Source organism: Zosterops lateralis, assembly GCF_965231275.1.
Source record: "Zosterops lateralis genome assembly, chromosome: 12".
Lineage (NCBI taxonomy): Eukaryota > Metazoa > Chordata > Aves > Passeriformes > Zosteropidae > Zosterops > Zosterops lateralis.
The window spans coordinates 14771300-14791354 of NC_139772.1; the positions used below are offsets into that span (position 1 = coordinate 14771300).

The following is a 20055-nucleotide window of genomic DNA, read 5'->3' on the forward strand; positions in this document are numbered from 1 at the left end:
CCCAAGGAGCCTGTGCCTCGGTTTAGAGGGGTGACTCTTTGACTTTAATATGTGGGTGTTTTTGGTTTTTTTGAGATAAGTTTAAAAATACACAAACAGAAAACCCAAAAACCCCTCCAAAATATAAAAACCGGAACAAAACCAAATTTGCAAAGAAAGAAGCCCCCAATTTTTAGGGGGTTTTGTTTGCTAGTACTACAAAGCTAGTTTGGTTATCAGAATCATCTTTCTGGAAAGCTTTCATCCCCAACAGATTCACTGAAAAAGGGCAAGAGCATGGCCAACCCCTGTATTACTCCAACCTTACCAGTGACTTTATTAAGATTAGTTTCTATCTCTGTAATAACTGCATTTTATTTCTCTTAGGTGAGGTGAAAGTTCTGATATAGTAGCAGAAATGTTAATTCCATATGACTTTGCATGATTCTTGAAACTGTCTACTGCAACAACATGGACAAAGTCTGTCCTTTGCTACCTTCTTCCCACCTCACGCTGAAATTTTTCCGAGGTGCTAAAGGAACAAAGCCCAGACCCCTTGAATTCATTGAATCATGGATGAAATTAAAGTGCTTACACAATATTGTAGAGTACTCTGCAAACACTGAGTCACCACAGTGAGTTGTCAGTTCTCCTATAAAAATTACTGAAAATCATTATTGTGTGATTTATTTCCCTGACAGTTTATCTAAAAATAAAAATCGGACCCAGATTTCCTCAAAGCCTCTAAGTCTCAGCTGTTTCAAAACTGAAAGTTAATAGTGAAAGCTGCTGCCTGACAGTTTTAAATCCCTTTTCCTATGTGAGCTGGGGGTATGAGGCATTAGGAGCTCCCAGGGTTGTAGTAGGGGTGGGAGCCATGCGCATGGCCATATGCACAGACCATTCCTCCCCAGCAGTTCTATGCTGTGTGCTTCCCCTTTCATCTCAGAAAAGCATGGCAGAATTGCAGGTTGAGGTGTTGTGGAGCAAGTCTTCTTCTGTGAGAATCTCCTGCTTGGCCTGTGGATGACAGGAGGTTAATTGGGAGGTTTGGCTGTAAAGGAAGGCTGGAGAAGGTTTGTTGCTGCTCAGCGTGCTGCTGTTTATTACAGATGTATGATGAATGACACTTCCTCTTTCTGAGAGCTGGGAGTTGCCAGATGTTTGCACCCAAGTTTCCAGGCTCTATAGGTTGGGGCAGAGCTGGTTGGGCTGTAAAGATTTGTGGGTGCTCTCTTTTGGGGACATATGGGTTAAAGCAGAGTCTCAGAGTAAAAGCCTGACTCTATTGAAAAGAGTGGCAAAACTCTCATTCACTCTGGATTGTCAAAATGATCTGTAGAGCCCCCTAAGATTTGTGTTCTGTTAATAATTATTACTTGTACATAAAAGTAAACTTCTATATTTAAAACTTATAACTTGGCAACCACGGAATGCACATGTCTATAATGAATAGCCATGTGAGCCTATTACTTCAGCTCTCTTCTATTCTCATCCTTTTCTATATTTTACCTGCTATTCATCTGTCCAAATTTCAGACTGTAAGGTCTTCTGGGCAGAGACCATTTTTTCTGCTGGCAAAGTGGCTCTGTGTCAAAAAAGGCAAGTATTTTAAATCAGGGGAAACAAATGTTCCTGCGTTTGACAGTTTCTGAACATGAATGCAAGTGATCAGGCATGCGTGTCTAGAGATGTGCTTTCTACATACACATATTGTTTCCTTTTAAAGACATCTGCATCTACTGAATTCAGTCCAAAATTTGGCCTAGAAGTTTACCATTATTATGCCTCAATTCAGCAAAGCGTGACTGTAGGGAGACTTAAAATTAAGTATACATGTAAGTGCTTTGTTGGATGGAGGCCTCTAAGATTTTGTGCATTTATGCTCTTGTAATTTTAAAATGAAACATATTATTCAAAGTCTTCAGTTCTTTATGCTGTCACTTCCTCACTTATTTTGATTTATTATATATGTATGCATGTCTCCTAAATTGTAGACGCTTTTGAAAACAAATAAATTCAAAATACATTGAAATCAAATATAAAAGTAGTATCTGCTCTTAACTGAGCCACAATAATGTCTTTGGTTCACCAGCATCACTTTTGTGCCTTAGCAGCAACTTCCCTAACAAGGCTGTGTCATGTCAAAAACTTGGTTTTTAGCCAAGATCAAACATATCTGATCCAAAGTGCAGGGCTCTTCATGGACAAGCAGCCCTAACATCTTTATCCCCAAGAATGGCAAATGCTGCCTCTTCTGTTCCCTGAGCTGCCACCCTCTTGTTGAGGAGGTGTTCAGAAGTTCTGCCCTTCAGTCCTGCCACCATAGCTGAGGATGTTTTGGACTTGCTTTTGGGCCAGCTATAATTTTCCATGCAAATTTTAAACCACAGGTATGCCCCTCAAGGATGCCTGCAAGCTGTTGCTGTGGCAGAATGGATCAGGTTTGCATGGAAATGAAAACAGAAATGAGGTGAGATGGGCAGGCAGGACCTTCCTTGCAATGGATCCCAATAAATGTGAGTAGACATCAGTTAAGGCTCTTCATGTAAATTGATATGGAGCCCAGTTCACGTTATTAAAACACTCTGAATGTCTCCAAAAGTGAGTGAGGTCAATTACACTTGATAAGCCAAAGGATGTGGAAAACCCATTTGTCTTTAGCATAGGAGTCTAATAAATCCTAATTTTCTGTGTTTTATAAAATTGGTATTGTTTGTACATGTGTCCTGAAAACATAGACTGAATCTTTTGGAAGTATTCCCCTCTTTGGGGCTCATTGTTGCTTCCTTAAGTGTAGGGGTCATCTTACTGATATTTGCTTAAATATTTGGTGTTTACATCACTTTGCTTCAAAAAATATGTACTTAAAGTCTTTTATTATTTTTTCTTTCCCTAAATAATGATCATAAACATCTCATGGAAATCTTCAGGGATCGGAAAAAATGAAGACAACTGACTCTGTTGCATTTCCTTTGCTAAAAATGCTCTGCGAGTTCAGCAAGAAGTGGAGTTACACCGCTGAGCCTGCAGACCTCCATTTGAAGTGCCACCTGCAGTGGTGGTTTACGAGATGAGGTTTGCTCTCCTAGAAGTTATAATGAGACCACCCAGCCCCGATTACATATGCCATGGATTAGAATTCAGATGGTAATAATTTCTCACTATTACCAAGGCCAGATTTGATCTGGTTATGCAAAAAAGAGTTCCAATTGTGCTCTGACTCTCCTCAGTCTACAGCTTCCAGAGAAACTCTTTCTTAGGCAATTCAATGAATTTTTCTCTCTTGAGAAGAGTCCAGGATCATGAAGTTACTTTCCCTGAAGCCACAAGAACTGTGTCTGTAACTGGGATTATATGCTTAAGAAAGGACTTGCAGGAAGAAATTGTAGGTATAAATTGTAATATGCTTTTGGTTTGTAGCAGCAGAAGTACAGGACCGTGGTTTCTGGCTTCCTTCGGTTTGTCATATTCCCATCCCAGTTGTTTTGGTAAAAAGCAATGTAATGGTCAATATAATTTGTGATTTTACTGAGAGGAATTAAACAAAATTGGAAGGATATCTGGAAGGCAAAGGTGCCTTTAGCAACAAAACGCAGTGTTTTAAAGTAGAAAAAATGCCAAGAAACAAAGCAAAAGGTGAAATGAAAGGGAAGTTGAATGATAGGGAAACAGGTTTAAGCTTGTCAGGGAAATGCCCTGTTTTAATATGAGTACATTTGTTAAAGTGTATAAATAAATATATGTAAATATATGTAAATAGTTCCCTGAAGTGAATAAGAAATTACAATTAAAAGGATAGACAAAGTTATTAATTGAAAGTAATGATAAACCCAACCTTTGTAGTTACAAGCTTTATTTCAGTCACAGAAACTCAGGTAAAAAAAAAATTTTGAGAAGCAGTTTAGGGCTTCTGTGCTGGCTTGCTATATTGTAGAGACAAGAATGCAATTATTTGGAGAAATGCCCCTTGATCACTTGGAAAGAAGGCAGTGGGAATGCCCACTTAGAAAACACCCCTCCTACAAATTGGAAACCAGAGGAAGAGTTTTCTGAGACATTAACAGCATAAACTGGCTGCCTGTGCTACAGCAAAAAATAATGGTGTATAACCTGCCCTTGATCAATAATGGGCAGAGAAACATACCCAGTAAAGAGTATTTAACAAGGCCACTTCTGGTTGAGAATTGTCTCTGGCTGTGGCCCAGCTGGCTCGTGCTGGACCTGATGCAAGACCTGTATTAAACACACTGTTGTGGGCCAAGGTTTTAGTTTGCAAAAGTGAAGTGCAGGTTTTGCTTTCATACAAACTTTGTGCTACCAGCTTTGCTTTGTGTGTGCTTTTTTGACAGTTGCTATATTAGAGAGAGAGAGTTAGTGACCCAAACATCAGAAAAGATGTGCATTTGTGGTGTGGGAGACCTCTAAATCTGCCCCTTGAGTCTGTGCAAGGGCTGGTCTCATGCTGCCACCCTCATCACCACCTTAGCACAAGGGAGTAAAATTTGTGAGAAAGACAGACATCCTTAATGTCACAATCTTCTTGTTAATGGAAATGTGCATTTGGTACTGTCTGTTTAACAAGCTAAAAGAGTAAATTTCATAGTATCCCTCATATGAACCTCAGAACTTGATTCTTCTTTCACTAATGCAGGTATAAATCACAGTGAAGTCAACAGAGTTATTTCAGCTTTAATTCTGGGACATATGAGAGGAGATTGAGGCCCTTAAGGTATTTGGTATCTAGGCTATCTTTACTGATACACTGCCAAGATCAGAAAGCTCTCCTCCTTTACAGGGAGAAGATGAGGGGAAAAAGCAAAGTGACACTAATCTTTTCCGAGTCAGGCTTTCCTCTTGGGTGTGACTACATGCAGAAAAGCAGGGATTTCCAGGTGATACTAATCAAAGATGGCAGAAGCAACTACAAAGCATACAAATAAAGCATCCAAGTTTCATGTACCAAACCAACCATGACAGTACTCACAGAATAGCAGCTAGACTGCAGTCAGCTGTGTCGCTACAAGGGGCCCAGAACTCCACTGCATGATAGCAACACAAAAACAAGCTCTGTTGTTATTATTAGCAAACACATAATGAGGTTAAAGCATAATGCACACTAATAGTTGGTTGTCCTGCCTTATATATATTTTGCACAGATGCCTTTTTTATCATGAAAAATGAAATTTCTACAGATGGTCTCACCAGACAGGTCACAGTCTGCCCCAGCTTTTTTTTTAACTAGCTGCTCCTAGATGTGTGTGGTAATGTGTGTCTGCACAGGTATAGGCTATTTCTGACAATTTTCTATATCCTGACTGAATCCAATACACAGATCCAGACTCCGCTTCATCACTACCAATGTGGAAACAAGACACACTGTATTGATGGACTTTAAGGTCCAGTAGCTTCAACCAGAAAATCAGGCCCCTTGTTCTCCCTGCAGAAACAAATGAATATCAACGTACTTAATACTCAACCCTTCTAGAAACTGAACCTGAGGGGACATCAGTTGGGTGGTTCTCAGATATCAGAATATTAAATATGGGATAATTGTGTGGATGGATAGCAAGGGTGAGGCTAAGTTGGTGACACAGAGCACATAAATACTTAGCTGTCACCTAGTGCCCCTAAACTTACATTTCAAGCATGAGTTAAGGTATTTAAGTATGTAACCAAAAAAAGAGTAGCATGTTGGTGTCATCCCCAAAGCCTCTCATCTTTATCTAATGAGAAAAGACAGGAGAGAGGGATATGCCAATGTCAGTACCAAGATGTTTCAGAACAACCATATAAAAACCTTACTTATTCTATGTCTGGACAATGAAAGGTGTCTAGTAGTTTGACTCCATTGTCATTATCTGAACAAAAACCACTGGCTGTTTCAGGCTGATTAAACTGAGGGAGCTGCAGGCTTTGACCATGGTTCTGCAAGCATTGCAGAGCTTCACTCCTCTAACTAGCTCAAGTGGAACTGGGTTGCTTTCCTGACTTACCAAAGGAGGAGGACTCATGGCCCTATTTTTCTTTTCTTCAACAGGAAGGCCCAAAGTGACTCACCTGCAACATAAAGAACATTCATTAGAAAAGTTAATAGTGGTTTTATTCAGAATAAAACTTTTGGATAGAAAAAATATTCAATTATTGCTGGCAGAGTGGAGACAGTTATTCTTAAATATTTTCTGGGGCACTTATCCTCCTGGCAAATCACAGCAACAAGGAAAGGCTTCTAATCTTTCACAGGAATTTAGAATCACTAGAAGTTCATAATAAGCATGCAGGGTGGGTGTTGCAGCCAGAATTATATATACAATCCTAAGATGGACTCGGTCTTACGGCATTTTGATTATGAGTTAGCTTTAACAAAAGGATACTAGTTGTGTTTTTTTTTTTTATTATTTATTTCTTCATTTATTTTTATATATATATATATATATATATTTTTTTTTTTTTTCCCATCAGTTCTAGCACGGGCTTTTCATGACAGAAGACTGAGTATGAAGTTTACCTAAAGCAGGTCAGGGAGCCTGCTCATGGCCTGGGGAGTTGATTCACTATTCCTGTTCTCAGTCTGTCTCCAGGTGCTGACAACAGAGATGGTCATGTCTCTGACCACAGGGGTCACATCTTGTTTCCCAAAGATGTATTCTTCTCATGGGAGCTCTGTCTCAGGATAAATTTTTTCCCATTTGATAATAATGAGCTCCTTGTTGCTTTTCCTCTGTACCCAGCATCCAGCCAATCCCCACACAACTGTTGTTCTTAGCACAGCTCTGCATGTATTTGCACAGGTGTGTGAGCTCCAAGAGTCTTAACTCTCTTGTCTTAATCCAAAACTTCTTGTTGCAATCCATGTTTTAGATCTAAGCCTCTAGTCTTGCAAAATAGAGGGATCATAGATTCAGCTTTGTTTCTCTCTGCAGAAAGACTGGCTGGGGCATTTTCTCCCATGTCTCCTCTTTTTGTTCTCTCCTTTTCCTCTTCCCTTGCGACTGCTGTCTTTGCAGAGTGGCAGTGAATAACTTTGAATGAGTATGGGAGAAGGCACAAACTTCTTTGCCAAAGGAGAATGTCCTTGAGACAGAGCCCTGGTGCAAGGTTTACTGCTGCAAACTTAACTTCACCTGTCCAAAACTCTGCTTCTAATGCACTGCTCTCACAGGTACAGAGAGTTTTGACCTGTTCATGTCGAAACTGAAAATACGACACTGATTTCTCATTCTGAAAGTTCATCCAATCTGACCAGCTTGAGGTTTGGAAAGAAGCTCTGCCAGCAGCCTTGTCTTCAGCTCCAGTACGGGCATGTCTGCTGAGCACTAAGCCAGACACTTGGAAGAGAACATGTAATCTTTGCTTATTTGCCTTTCCCTCAATTACAAAAAGTCCTCCACAGTTTTCTCCAAGGCTTTATGAAAATCATCTGTTAGGGCATCTAAAGATTTAATGTTGTAAACAAGTAAACAAAAATCTGCAGCTTAGAAGGCCAAATTTCAATTTGATTTATTTTATAATCCATAGAGTTTCACTGGTGACAGTGGTTCTGTAAAGGTTATAAGTGCAAAAGAATGTGAGAAAGGCTTCATGCTCATCTTTGGCAAATGTCGTATCCCATCTGTTTGTCACTATTCGAACATTTCTTCATTGGCAGATGAAAAACAAAATGTACAAAAGGATGCCATAAACTATTCCATACTATCATCAGCACAACCAAAGGCAAGAAGTCATTACTCTGATAATGATGTAGCCTCTCACTTTGGAACTGTCAGAGGCCTTCAACCCAACACATTCAGTGACTAAACGGTGTACTGAAGGCACAGGAAATGGAGAAGTCTTTGGAAGAGGAACCAAGAGAAATTACTGCATGTCTTTACATTCTATTTAGAAAATAGTGTCTTGTGATACAGAATTCCAACTTTGTGGCTCCCCTCGTTACTTAAGAGTATGTTATGTCAGGCAAAAAATTAAAATCTCAAACAAGGTACTGTATCTTTATATAGTACATGTGTTTTATCTTCCAGTCTAGTTGAGATGAAATGGAATCAACCAGAACATTTAAAAATGACCTGTATTTGCAGTATCTCCTCTGTGAGCCCTGAAGTGATGTTCCAAAGAGGTTCTGAGTAGGCTTAAAAGGAGTTCCTTACAGTGGGCATTTAGAAGGACTGCAAGATTTGTATAACCTGTTTAAACTTGAGATATCCCTTTGCTGCTGAGCCATTTTCTGATGACAATATATAGATGTCCCTTGTCCGTTTAGAGGATCCAGAATCCCTCCCTCAGTGACAAATAGGTGCCAAAGATTTTAGCTAACTTTCAATTATTCTTGAAGATTATGGATGTAGTTATTTCAAAAACTGAACTACCCAGCTGCAGTTGCAAATTTTTATTTGCAATATTGGAAGCTATAATAAAGTCTGGCTAAAAGCTAACTTCCAGCTTGAGTAACCATGCTTTGAAAATTGTTTCTAAATTCCTCATCTGTAGAGTTTTAACAAGCTCTTCAAGGGGGATGGGAAGATGGATTTACAAAAGTGCACAGCAAATACTGTGTCATGCGTATAACACAAACAGTTGTTTTGTGGTGTGTACAGGGTTAGCTCTGCTCATGGAAAGGAAGCGTTGATTCTTTGGCTGGAGAAGGAAACCCTTGATCTAAACGTAGGCATGATGCCCCTTTGTACCTCCATCCTATAACATACTTACTAATCCCTGTGGGGGAGACTATATGAGCCCCTCAATTCTACTGGCAAACATAAAACAATACAAAAACCTCATTCCTTCAAGGGAAAGGTTCAGCACTAAACACAAGGTCTATGACTGAGCACGGCTCTGTGGTGTTTGGAGTGTACAAGTTGAAATACACCTGCTGGGGTGGCACTGAGCACCATGAGAAGCTGCTCAGGCCTTCAGCAGTGCTGTCATCCAGCACAGTGTTAAGGCATGGCTCCCTTCCAGCACCAACGTGTTACACTGGAGGTGTCTAATGGCATCCACAGAAATAGCTTGTGAATTTATAACACATAAATTCCTCTGTGGTATTCCAAGGGTGGCTGTAACCACTCGCTTCCCATGCAGCGAGTTTTCCACGTAGGCAAGTCTGAGTGCTGCTCTAAGTGACTTTAATGAATATTTTGCAATGTGCCAAGTCATGGCAGCCCACTGTAGAAAAAGGGCAAGGCATAATGGGTAAAAATTGAAAGAGCAGAAATTTAAGTTAGAAATTCTTTCATGTGAGAGTGGTGAGGCCCTGGCACAGGCTGCCCATAGAGATTATGGATGCCCTTTAAGTGTTCAAGGCCAAGTTGGATAGGGCTTGGAGCAACCTGGTCTAGCAGAAGGTGCCCTTGCTCATGGCAGGAGGGATGTGGGGATTTGGATTAAGAGATGTAATGAAGTTTTTTCATTGTTTGGGTGCTCAGGCATTGGGATGGGCTGCCCAGAGATATGATGGAGTCACCATCCCTGGAAGTGTTTAAGATGTGTCTGGCACAAGTGCTGGGCGATGTGGTTTAGGAGTTGGGTTACAGAGGTAGTGCTGAGCAGATGGTTGGACTGGATGATCTTGAGGGTCTCTTCTAATCGTGATGATTCTATTCTATTCTATTCTATTCTATTCTATTCTATTCTATTCTATTCTATTCTATTCTATTCTATTCTATTCTATTCTCCTGTAAGCTCCTTTCTATGATTCTAGGGTTGCTCACGGCCAGCCGCCCTGCCAGCGCACACACACACACACACACACACACACACACACACACACTCCCCAGAGCCGGCATCCCGCGGGCAGTGATGTGACAGCACCTCGCAGTTACAAAGAGCACACCGCTCTGTCTCCGCGTGGATCCGGGAGCGGTGCAGGCCCATCCCAGCGCCTCACGGCCGCTGCTCCGCTCTCTGACGCCGCGGCCTTGGCGCCCGGGGCCTGCGCTGGAAGCTCGGGCCGCGGGGACAGCGGGGCGGCCCAGGGCAGTCCGGGGGGTGCCGGACCCGGGCGCGGGGGCCGGGCCGGGCCGGGCAGGGGGTGTGGAGCGCCCGCCTCTCGCGGCTCGCAGCCGGGTGCCTCCCGCGGGCCGCGTACCCAGAGTGCAGCAGGCGGGCGGGCGGCGGCGCGGCCGGACCCGGCACCGGCACCCTCGGCCGGCTCTCCCCCGGCGCCGCGGGAGCCGGGCCCAGGCGGCGGCGGCGCGGCCCAGAATGCGACACTGAGATGCTTCTTCCCCCGGCAGCGGCGGCGGCGCCCCGGGCCCAGGCGGCGGCGGCCCCCGCGTGGATGAGGCTCTGGAGCCGGCGCTTCGCCCTGCACAAACATTTCTATAGGACTCATTCGCCCTGCTGAGGAGATCGGCCCAGGCCGGCCGCTTTCCCTTCCCCTCCCTTTCCCCGCTCCCCCGGAGACCGCCGGCGCGGCCCGGCCCGCATGGAGGCCCCCGGCGGCGGCGCCTCGCCGCTGAGCCCCGCGCTGGTGGGGCGGCTCCGCCGGGAGCACGAGAAGGTAACGAGGGCACGGGGCCGGGCCGGGGGCGCGGGGGGCGCGGGCCGGGCCCGGGGGGCGCGGGGCGGGGAGGGCACGTGGCCCGGTGACGTCACGGGCGGCGGGCCCGGCGGGCCGGGGCACCCGGGGACCCCCGGGACAGAGCGGCCCGGACACGGGGACGCGGGAGAGCGCTCCTGGTACACAGCCCCCCGGGACACAGCCCCCGGGACACGGGGACCCGGGACAGAGCCCCCGGGACAGAGCACCCAGGACACAACCCCTCGGGACACAGATCCTGGGACGGAGCCCCTGTTACACAGCCCCCCAGACACAGCCCCCCTGGACAGAGCTCCTGGGACACGGGGACCCGGGACAGAGCCCCTCAAACACAGCACCCCGGAACACAATCCTCCGGACACAGCCCACCGACACAGGGCCCGGGAGGCGGCAGGAGGGAAGGCCCTGCCCGCACTCCCCTCCCCGCTGCTCCCCCAGGCTGCCCTGGGCACCAGCGCGGCCCTGACCGCGTGTTTTTATCCTCTTCACGCCTCCCCGTGATTTTTCCGCCCTCCGGGACAGTCACGCCCTCGGAACTGCCCGCGCAGGGCCCAGCCGTGTGTGTGACCTGCATCCCCCCGGGGCCAGCGTGCTCCTGGGCCGGCTTGAAGAGACCCTGTGTCAAAGCTTAGTCGTTCATGACTTGCCTTAAGAATCATTGGTTGTGTTTGAAATGGGTTCCAAAGAACCAGATTTTTTTCTGCAGAAATTGTTCCCAAGAGTTCAGGGGCTGGTTCCACCTGAGAGCGTAGCACAAAAGTCAGGATACTTCTTCCTGTAGGTTGCACTCATGATCTAACTCAAATTGGTCCTGGAAACTTAAGGAATGCAATTTGGTGCTTGTAGATTCCAGCCTTGCAGTGAGCTCTGTATTGGGAGCAGGAGTCACTGTGGAAGTAACTTGTGGTCGTGTGCAGGGTGTTATTGACACAAATACATTTGCCCAGTCTGCACACCTTTCACTTTTTATGAAGCTCATGTGATTAAATTTTTTTTAAGCAGATTGTAAGGTGCACAGTAAAGTTCCTCAGTTACAATGGAAGATTTTATCTCCAGCCTGTATTTTGTCACATGCTGGTTTAGTTGAGAGCAAGTGAGTAACACCTGTGTGGTATAAAATTGTGCCTTGTCTGGAATATTGTGTGCACAAATGCATCTACTTTTGAATACCCATTAGATGATTACTAAAAGACCTGTGTAGCCAACTGACCGTGTATGTGGATGAACAGTAAGAGGCTCTGCTGGAATCCTCCTCATCATCTGTTCTGCATGGATTGGAACCCATTATGCCAATAATTGGTGATAGGAACTTGCCTGCTTGGGCTCCTTGGGTTAATTTTCAAGGTGGTGGAATCTGGTGAAGAATAATTTCCCTGGTACATTAGTGTCAGGCCTAATGTGTAAGCACATGTCTGCCACAGCCACAGAGAATTATTCCCAGTTCATGGTAAGACCCCTCTGTAAGCAAGTTTAAGACTCTTCTTAAACAGATCTGCTCCAGTGGAAAAGAGGCCCAGGAGACCATTAATTAAGGCTCTGTTAGGCTGATGTACCAAAGTTATATTTTATCATAGGGAAACTTTACATAATTTCTGCAAATTGGCTGAAAAAAATGGAACGCTTCAGCTTCAATATGAAATTATACTAAAGAACTACATATCTTGGTTACAATGGAGTGTCGTGATGAAGATATAGTAGACTTTCCCTCTATGCAATGAATATATATAATTGGATTACAACGGTATTTTCAGTTACAAAAATATTGTATTTTAAGATGGAGGAGGTCCTTTCATTTCAGCTGCCTCTTCTCAGAGATCCGTATTTTTCCCACAAAATCACTGGAGTTGAAGGCTCCTGGTTTGTGTCGGCACAAAAATGAAGGAGAATTAGTTACCAGCACTTTGGTAAACTAGTAATTGTAGTGTGAGGATCATAGAAAATAGTGAAGTTACTTAGCCAGAATGATGTCTCTGTATACTAGCAGGCAAATACATTTCTGTTAATTACTGGGGTGTTGTGCTGTCCTAGTGATGCCTGATTAAGGAAACTTACTTATTCCCATTAATCTGAAGGCAACCTTTAGTGAAATTGTGGATTATAGCAGTACCTATCTGCAGCATTAAAGATAGTATTTGAATTTTGGTGGGTTATTTTAACACCCAGGCCATTGTACAACCCTGGTTCAGCTATGGGTTTGAGCTTTTGAGAGCTAAAGAGCTGCCCTGGAGAACTTGTGAATTGAGGCTTCCTTCCTGCTTAAAAATACTGAAAGGAGAGGATGTTCATGGCTTTCTGTCTTTAATCGGATGGAGGCTGCAACTTCCAGGTTTAGGACCCCTGGTGAAAAGTAATATTAATTCTTGTTTAGGACTGCTTGCCTGTTGGACAGATTTCATCTTGTTAATTTGTGGTGATAGTAAGACCAAACTGTTAAAAGCAATTTTCAGTGCTCCTACTAAAGGCACTTTGTATAAAAACATGACTTAGAATGTGTATCTTGGGGATAAATTATAGAAGAATATCTAGTAATTTTCATGATAAAGACCATCATTGGAAGCACAATGCCTGCGTAAAGTTTTGAATATTTCTGTAAGAAGAGGATAATGTATGCATCATGGATTACTTGTAAAGGCAATATATGTTAGCTAAAAATACTGCAATAAATCTATTGTTAGTATTATTATTAAGTTAGTACAGGAATTATAAAATGAATATTTAAATAGTAGGTTTCTCATGCTATAGGGCCTGCATTTAAACAATATTTGATATACATTTATTCCTGCAATCAAGTGGGTTGGGATTACTAAGTGATGGGAAGTTGACAAGTCAGATGTGTATGATTTGGAAAGACTTGTGTAGACAGTGAATTTACAGTGGGATGATATGTTCTATAGTTTCTGAGCAATGCAATGGCAATACGTGTAATGGGAGACATTACAGAACCAATTAGACCCAAGAGACACTTGCAGAGTGCAGACACAGGCATGGAGAATCTGAAGGATTCCACTATTAGATGGCAATATGATTTTTTTTGGTATTGCACTGACAAACACAGTATTTTATTTTCCTTTTAGAAAAACTAGGACAAGGAAGTGACTCTCCTGTCACTCATCACAACAGCAAAGCACAGTTGGATAGAGTGCCGCTCTTACTGTAACTCACTGGCCGTTGTGCATTATGACACATTCTTAATTTTCATGAATTTAAATAGTAGAGCTATATGATCTTTAATTTCCAAATGCTTTTCAAGATCCTGAGTAGTTAAAGTTTTTGGACAGTTAAGCAACTTGTAGGTGGATTCTGAAGAAACAAATCACAGAATCCTAAGCTTACACTCTTTCAAATTGTTTTCTCTTCTTACATGATTTACTTCTGGGGCTGACTGCTTTTGTTTGTCTTTTCCAAGTAATATCTGTGCTATGAAATCAGCAACTTGGCAGTTTTAGAGCTGTTCCTGCAGTTGGAAAAGGAGCAGTGAAGCAGAGTAGGGTCCTGTACGCTTGATGCTGCTGCAGGAGCCGCTGGAAATCTGGAAGTGCTTGTGTGTGAACTCACAGATGAGTCTCAGATGTGCTTTCCAGTGCAGTATCTCCCAAGGTTTGCACTTTTTCCAGCCAATGTCCAAATTCACAGAATCCAGAGGAAGCCTGGGTATGAGCCACCAGTGCAGAAGGACTTCATTTTGCGCAATAACTGTTTGAGAAAATGGAATAGAATGTCTGAAACTTGGTTTGACATGCTCCTTTTTTAAAAGAACCTGTGTGGAGCATTATTTCCCCTGTTCTTTTTTAAAAGGTACCTGGACAATTACCTTTTTGGAAACTTGTGATGACATACACTCCACTCTGTCCAGTGGTTCCAATAACGCTTTTTTTATGTGCTGCATTCAAGTAAAAGGGCTAGTTCTGTCATTAGCTGGAAGCTTTTTATGGAATACTAACTATTCTTCCAGTGTTAATTGATCATCACTTTTACTTTTTTAGTCAATATTTGTCCATGTTCTTATTAGTATGAGTTAAATACCCACTAGTTTATATAGTGTCAAGAGTTGTGAAATAAATCAACAGATCTTCAGTAGGTTTTTTAATGGTAATTGAAGGAGACTATTCACAAAAGAGTTTAAAGAGCATTGCCTTTATTGTGGAGAGGGCAAGTCTGTGTGTGTCCAATTTCATTGGTAACTGAAATGTAGATGAGATTATATGCACAAAATATAAATGTTACTGAACTGTGCTGCTCTTCCAGCTGTCTGCAAATGCTGTGAGTAGATGCAGTGACCAAGGTGCCATTTGGTTCCCAATTTGGGAATCACACTCAGTATCTTTGCAGATCTCCATTCTAGAAGTTAAGCTTGTAACCTGTCTGAGGTCCGTTTGGATGCTCCTTGACTCAAGTACTTCTTTCATCCTCTGAGGTTGCGAAATTGTGTTTTGTTTGAGTCTGAGCCTCCAGTGTTGCAGGTGGATCTGCTGGCTCAGAGCTTGCCTCTTGAGGCCCTCAGAGCAGCAGGTCACTAAAGCTTCATGTTTGTGTGGTGAGGGCATTGGGACACTGCTGCACTGTGCTGGTGCTGCTTTTGTAGTTCCTCTTGTCTGTTACCATAGGCTGGAGCAAAGGAACAACAGTCTCAGACACTTGCTCAAAATTTTCATTAATGATCATGTGAGTTGGCCAAATGACTTACATTGGAGCAACTTAATTGTTGTGCATGTACTTTTTTCAGTTCTTTAGCAGTTTTAGGGTAGCACATTTGTGACAGTGCTCAGTGAACTGGGCTGGGATCCAGCTTAAAACCAAACTTTACTGTTGCCTTTTTTCTTTTTTTTTTTCTTTTCTTCCTGGACTATTTTTCATCCACTGTAGATCCCTAATGTGGTTAGAAATGTCTGTCAGCAGATCATGTCATGGTTGGGAGGATGAGGCAGTGGAACTGAGTAGCAGGAGCCAGGGAGGGATGATGCTGAGTTCACTCAGGGCTGTGGCTGAAGGCTGAACCACAGCCTGTAGCTATGTCTGTGAGGCAGGTGTCACAGCTCACAGCAATTTTAAGCCAGTTAAGCTTAGGTTTTGCCAGCAGCGTAGTTGTTGCACCATAAACTCCATCAAAGCTTGCAAAACCTGCTTGAGACGTTGTGCTGCTTGGATCATGGGAGCTGTGTGCCTGTGCTGCTCTCTGGGTACCTGGGCGAGCCTGGGTACGCTATAGCCACACAAGTATGTTCACCTGACCTCAGCTAAAATACTGTTTTGAGTTCTTATCTCTGGCTCAGGATGAAGTTACAGGACATGGACACTGGCTTGCTGCCAGTGGAGGGTGAGGTGTTACTCTGTGTTCCTTGCTTGCCCCACTTAGTTGGTTTGGAATTCATGGAACTCACTCAGCAGAAGATATCCTGCTGCCCTTGGGTTTTTTGCTGTGTAGAATTTTTGAGCTCCCCAAGATAATTTTGGTCAGAACTTAGTATTTATTTACTAATAAGTAATAGGTATGTACTACTTTTTCTGCCAAACTGCAGGATCCACAGGTCTGTACACAATTAATATAAAATTAGTAGATCTTCACTTGTTTTCTTGTAAAGAAAGGTAAAAATCGTGGCTGTATTTCTAAGTAAGATTTTTTACTTTTAGGAAGAAATGTTTGCCATGATTCAGATTTCTTTCTCTCTTTTCCTTCAGTATTCCCAAACATATTTCTTCAAAGGGCAAAACTTTCCTCCTAAAGGGGGTTTTATGTTAATAATTTGTTGAAATGTAGTGTTTTTGAGTAATATGATTTAATAAATGAATATGAGAGCTCAGAAATGCTTTCTTCCTTTTGCATTAGATCATAGTGTGCCAACAGACTGAAGAATTTTTAATAGTTTTATTTCATTTTTTGATTGAAAATGTGGCTCTAGGATAAACAATTGTACAAATGTTAATTCTGTCTTTCTCCATCAGTGATTGCTGTGTTCTAGGCAAGTACTGTGTAGTTTCCTAGAGGAAAAAGTGAAAATTCATTTTAAATGTTTATTTTTTTTCTGCGGCTTGTTACATCCATATTACCAAGAGATAATTAAATATTAGACCACCCATTAGCGTTGTTCTGTAATGTGAAGTGGTACTGTGAACTGGTAAATTCATGGGTACAATTTTAGTATTTGGGGGTGCAAGAGGGAAATCTCATGCATGAGTTGCATGGCAGAGAGTGTTTTGACACTGCAAACATTTCCAGATGGAGGCAGCTCATGTGCATGTATGAACCACAGTAAATACTTGGATGTGGAATATTTAAGATTTAGAACTATGCAAAGTTGGAGTCACCTGAAGGAAGTCAGTAGTGGAAATGATGTTGGATTTATCAAGAGCCTTGCAAACATGGATCTGCATTTCAGGAAACCAGCATACACTAGTGGGGGGTTCTGAGCAACAGGACCAAGGTTGAAACTGAGATATTTTTACAATCCCAAATGGCAGGGACTGTCTCCTGAAGGCAAGTCATTGGTTTTAGACTTTATTAGACCCTTACTTTAATTACCACCTCATTACTTGCTTTGCTTCCACAAAAAGTATTCCATACTGTCTTTTTCCCTAAGTAACTGGAAATGTGATTGAAAGGGATGTTTAAAGTGAGACTAATTCAAGATTAAATAGTCACAAATTATATTATTGCTACATGTAAACAAATTACTTGCATATCTGATTTTATTCAGATTACTTTTCAAGTGGTAAATAATGCTTTATCACTTATATAGTGCTCTTACATCTTTAGAGTGCTTTTCTCACATTAATTAATCATCATTAAACACTCTGAGGTGGGTAGGTTAATACTATTATCCCCATTTTGCAGATGAAGAAATGTAGACTGAGAGGTTGTGATTTGCTCAAGGCCATATAGAAGAAACAGCATCAGAGCTGGGATTAGATCTGTGTCCCTAGCTTCTAATTTCAGAAGACCTGCCAGGTTGTGAGCCACAGTTTTGAAGCAAAATGCTCAAGTGTGCATGTAGAGCCAGCAGACATTTGTTTGGCCTCTTAGGTGTCTAACTTGCAATTTGTTTAAAGGGAAACTTTGCTTTTGTGCCCTGTTTCACATTTCTACCTTCATACTTGCAAGTGTGGAAATGGCCTCTAAATGGCCTTCATTTAGGACCTCTTCCTAATCTGATTCCACATTTTTATTTTCATAATTTTCATTGTGTTTAACTTCCACCTTAAAAACAAAAGTTTCTGCTTCTCTGGACTTGAACATAACTGCACAATTCACATAGAGCAGGTTTAGCATTGGTACCCCAAACTGCCTGCAGATGACACCAGGGCCAGCTCTGTTACTTACAGTTTTTCACAAGATGAGACATAAATAAGGTTGTGACTTGCAGCTTGTCTTACTGCTGTTCAGAGGAGATGAGAGAGAATTGCCCTCTGTGTGCTAAACTCGCAGCACCTTTGTAGGCAGTGCCCAGCTGCTCACTAGGGAGAAACATTCACTTGCATGCCCTCCACCTTGGAGAAGTAGCTGGATAAAACAACGTAGTCTGGGAATGGAGAGGAGAAGAGAACTCTTTGTGCCACCACTTTGTTAATCCGAGGCACCACAGAGAATTCTGTTCAGCTGTTGGTAATGGGGGCATTTGCAGAAGTAACAGATAAGGAAGACCAAGGTGCAGGAGAGAAGTGCCCTTGTACAGGAGAGTGAAGATCTGCTGGGGTGTTGTGGAATAGGTTAGACACCCATCCAGGCACGTCCAGGTAAGGATCTGCTTTGTGCTACAGCATCCTTCTAACCTGTCCTCATTGCCAAGGAAATGTTGGAAGTGATTGTAGAGCCTGGCTGCTGAGTTGGGAGCTCTGGCTTCCCTTCCCAGCTCTGACCAGAGGGAGTGGTTCTAACTTAGCCTGCAAAATCAGTGCAGTCCTTTTTCAAAGTGCTCCTCACTTAAATTCATGGAGGAGATTTTGAACCCTGGGTGCGAGATAATGGAGAGAAGGTAGCATATAGATAGACTGGGAAGGGTAAGAGTGTTGCAGACAGAAGGAATGCTTTGTCTTTGGCCAGGTGATGAAGTCCTTGGCTGGATGGTAGGAGTTGCCTGTGGGTGATTTGGAGTCATCAGCCTGCAGTCTCACCTGGGATCACCTGGCTGGGTGGAACTGGGGTCACCTGGGATCACAGGTCCAAAGCTGATCCTCGTGTTCTGCTTGTGACACCTACAAACCAGGGATTCCCTAAAGGCAGCAACACCCTAGAAATAGCTCAGGCATGTAGCAGTGAGATCAGAACAAGGACGTAATCTTCTGCTGTAGGGGTTTGGGTTTAATCCAGCAGGAATTACACCTTGGGTTACAGGTGTGCAGGGATGGCCTCTCCCCTGTCCCCAGGGGCTGCTTGTGGAGCTCACAGGTGTGGTTCTGCTGGGTCAGGGGCTTGAGAAACATTGCATTTTAACAACTTACTGTTGGTGGGAAGGAAGGAAACAAGATATTTGCCTATTTGCTTTCTTTTAAGACTATGGAATATGTTTTCTGACAGTGGATCCTGTTTTAATAACCAGACCTGTGATTAGGTAATGTTAAGTCTGCTGCAAGAGTAGTTTAATAAATATTTTAGTATGCAGATAAGCCACTGATAACTGTGTGCATTCACAAACTCATACATTTTTATGCCTGAAAGGGGAGAATTCAGAGGTTGTTGATACCCCTTCACTATGATGTCTGAAAAGTAAGGCATACTTGGTGGCACTAGCTGTCCAGGTAAATTGAACTCAAGTGAACAAACAAGCAGGTCATTTATTTTATTTACCCTAAAAGGGTTTTTTGGTCTTTAATTGTAACTCTGGATATGAATTATGTGTGGAAGATAGACTAATGATTTTCCTGTGTTTGATTAAAGGCAAAGAATCAAAGATTTGTGTATATATTTATCTATTTGTTTCTTTGCTGTGTTATGAACCAGTTGTTATCCAAACAGTAGGACTGACCTAATAAAGGTCATATGCATAATTGATCTCCATCTGTTTTTCAATATTTATTCGTTCTATTCTTTTAATAGACTTCAGTTCCAGAAGTGCAGCCTGCAACATTTTTAAGGTGGTATATTTTAGCACTTCTGTAAAAGCTCTCATTTTATGCTGGCCACTGAAATGAAAAGGTTTGTTGTTGGTTCCACCCTTTCGTATCCCTTCAAGAGAGATTATATCAAAGAAGAAGAATTAAATTAAAATTGATTGGTGTTATTGATTTTTTTCTTTTTTTTTTTTTTTTTTTAAAGGGGGATAAAGGGTGATGGAAACAGCATATGCCCCTATGCAGTTTTACTGATGGACTATTTCTTAAAAACATAAAAAGCATATGTGCCCAATTTACATATTTACTAATTAAAAAAGCTTCCTGGAAACATTAAGTAGACTATCTTCTGTAACCTTTAACATTGTGGCTAATGGATATAGCCTGGAAATTTTCATAGAAGGTCCTCTAAATAATGTAAATGATTATGAATATGTAACTAGTTAATATGCAGCTACGAAAGGATTATCATGTAGAGGTTAATGAACATGCTGCTCTTA

General features: G+C 42.4%; 1 protein-coding gene across 2 annotated transcripts in view; it reads left to right on the top strand.

Moving 5' to 3' along the window:
- Window positions 1–10398: 10398 nt before the first annotated feature.
- The window catches only part of URI1 (URI1 prefoldin like chaperone), a gene marked incomplete at its 5' end in the record, with an annotated part of 41030 nt that continues 31373 nt past the window's right edge, over window positions 10399–20055 (top strand). The window contains one exon of one of the 2 annotated variants that reach the window (XM_083870135.1): window positions 10399–10474. Coding sequence is in view for 1 of the 2 variants with exons in the window: in XM_083870134.1 (XP_083726260.1) it covers window positions 10400–10474 (75 nt within the window). The remainder of the gene's footprint in view (window positions 10475–20055) is intronic. The other variant, XM_083870134.1, reaches the window with a different exon arrangement.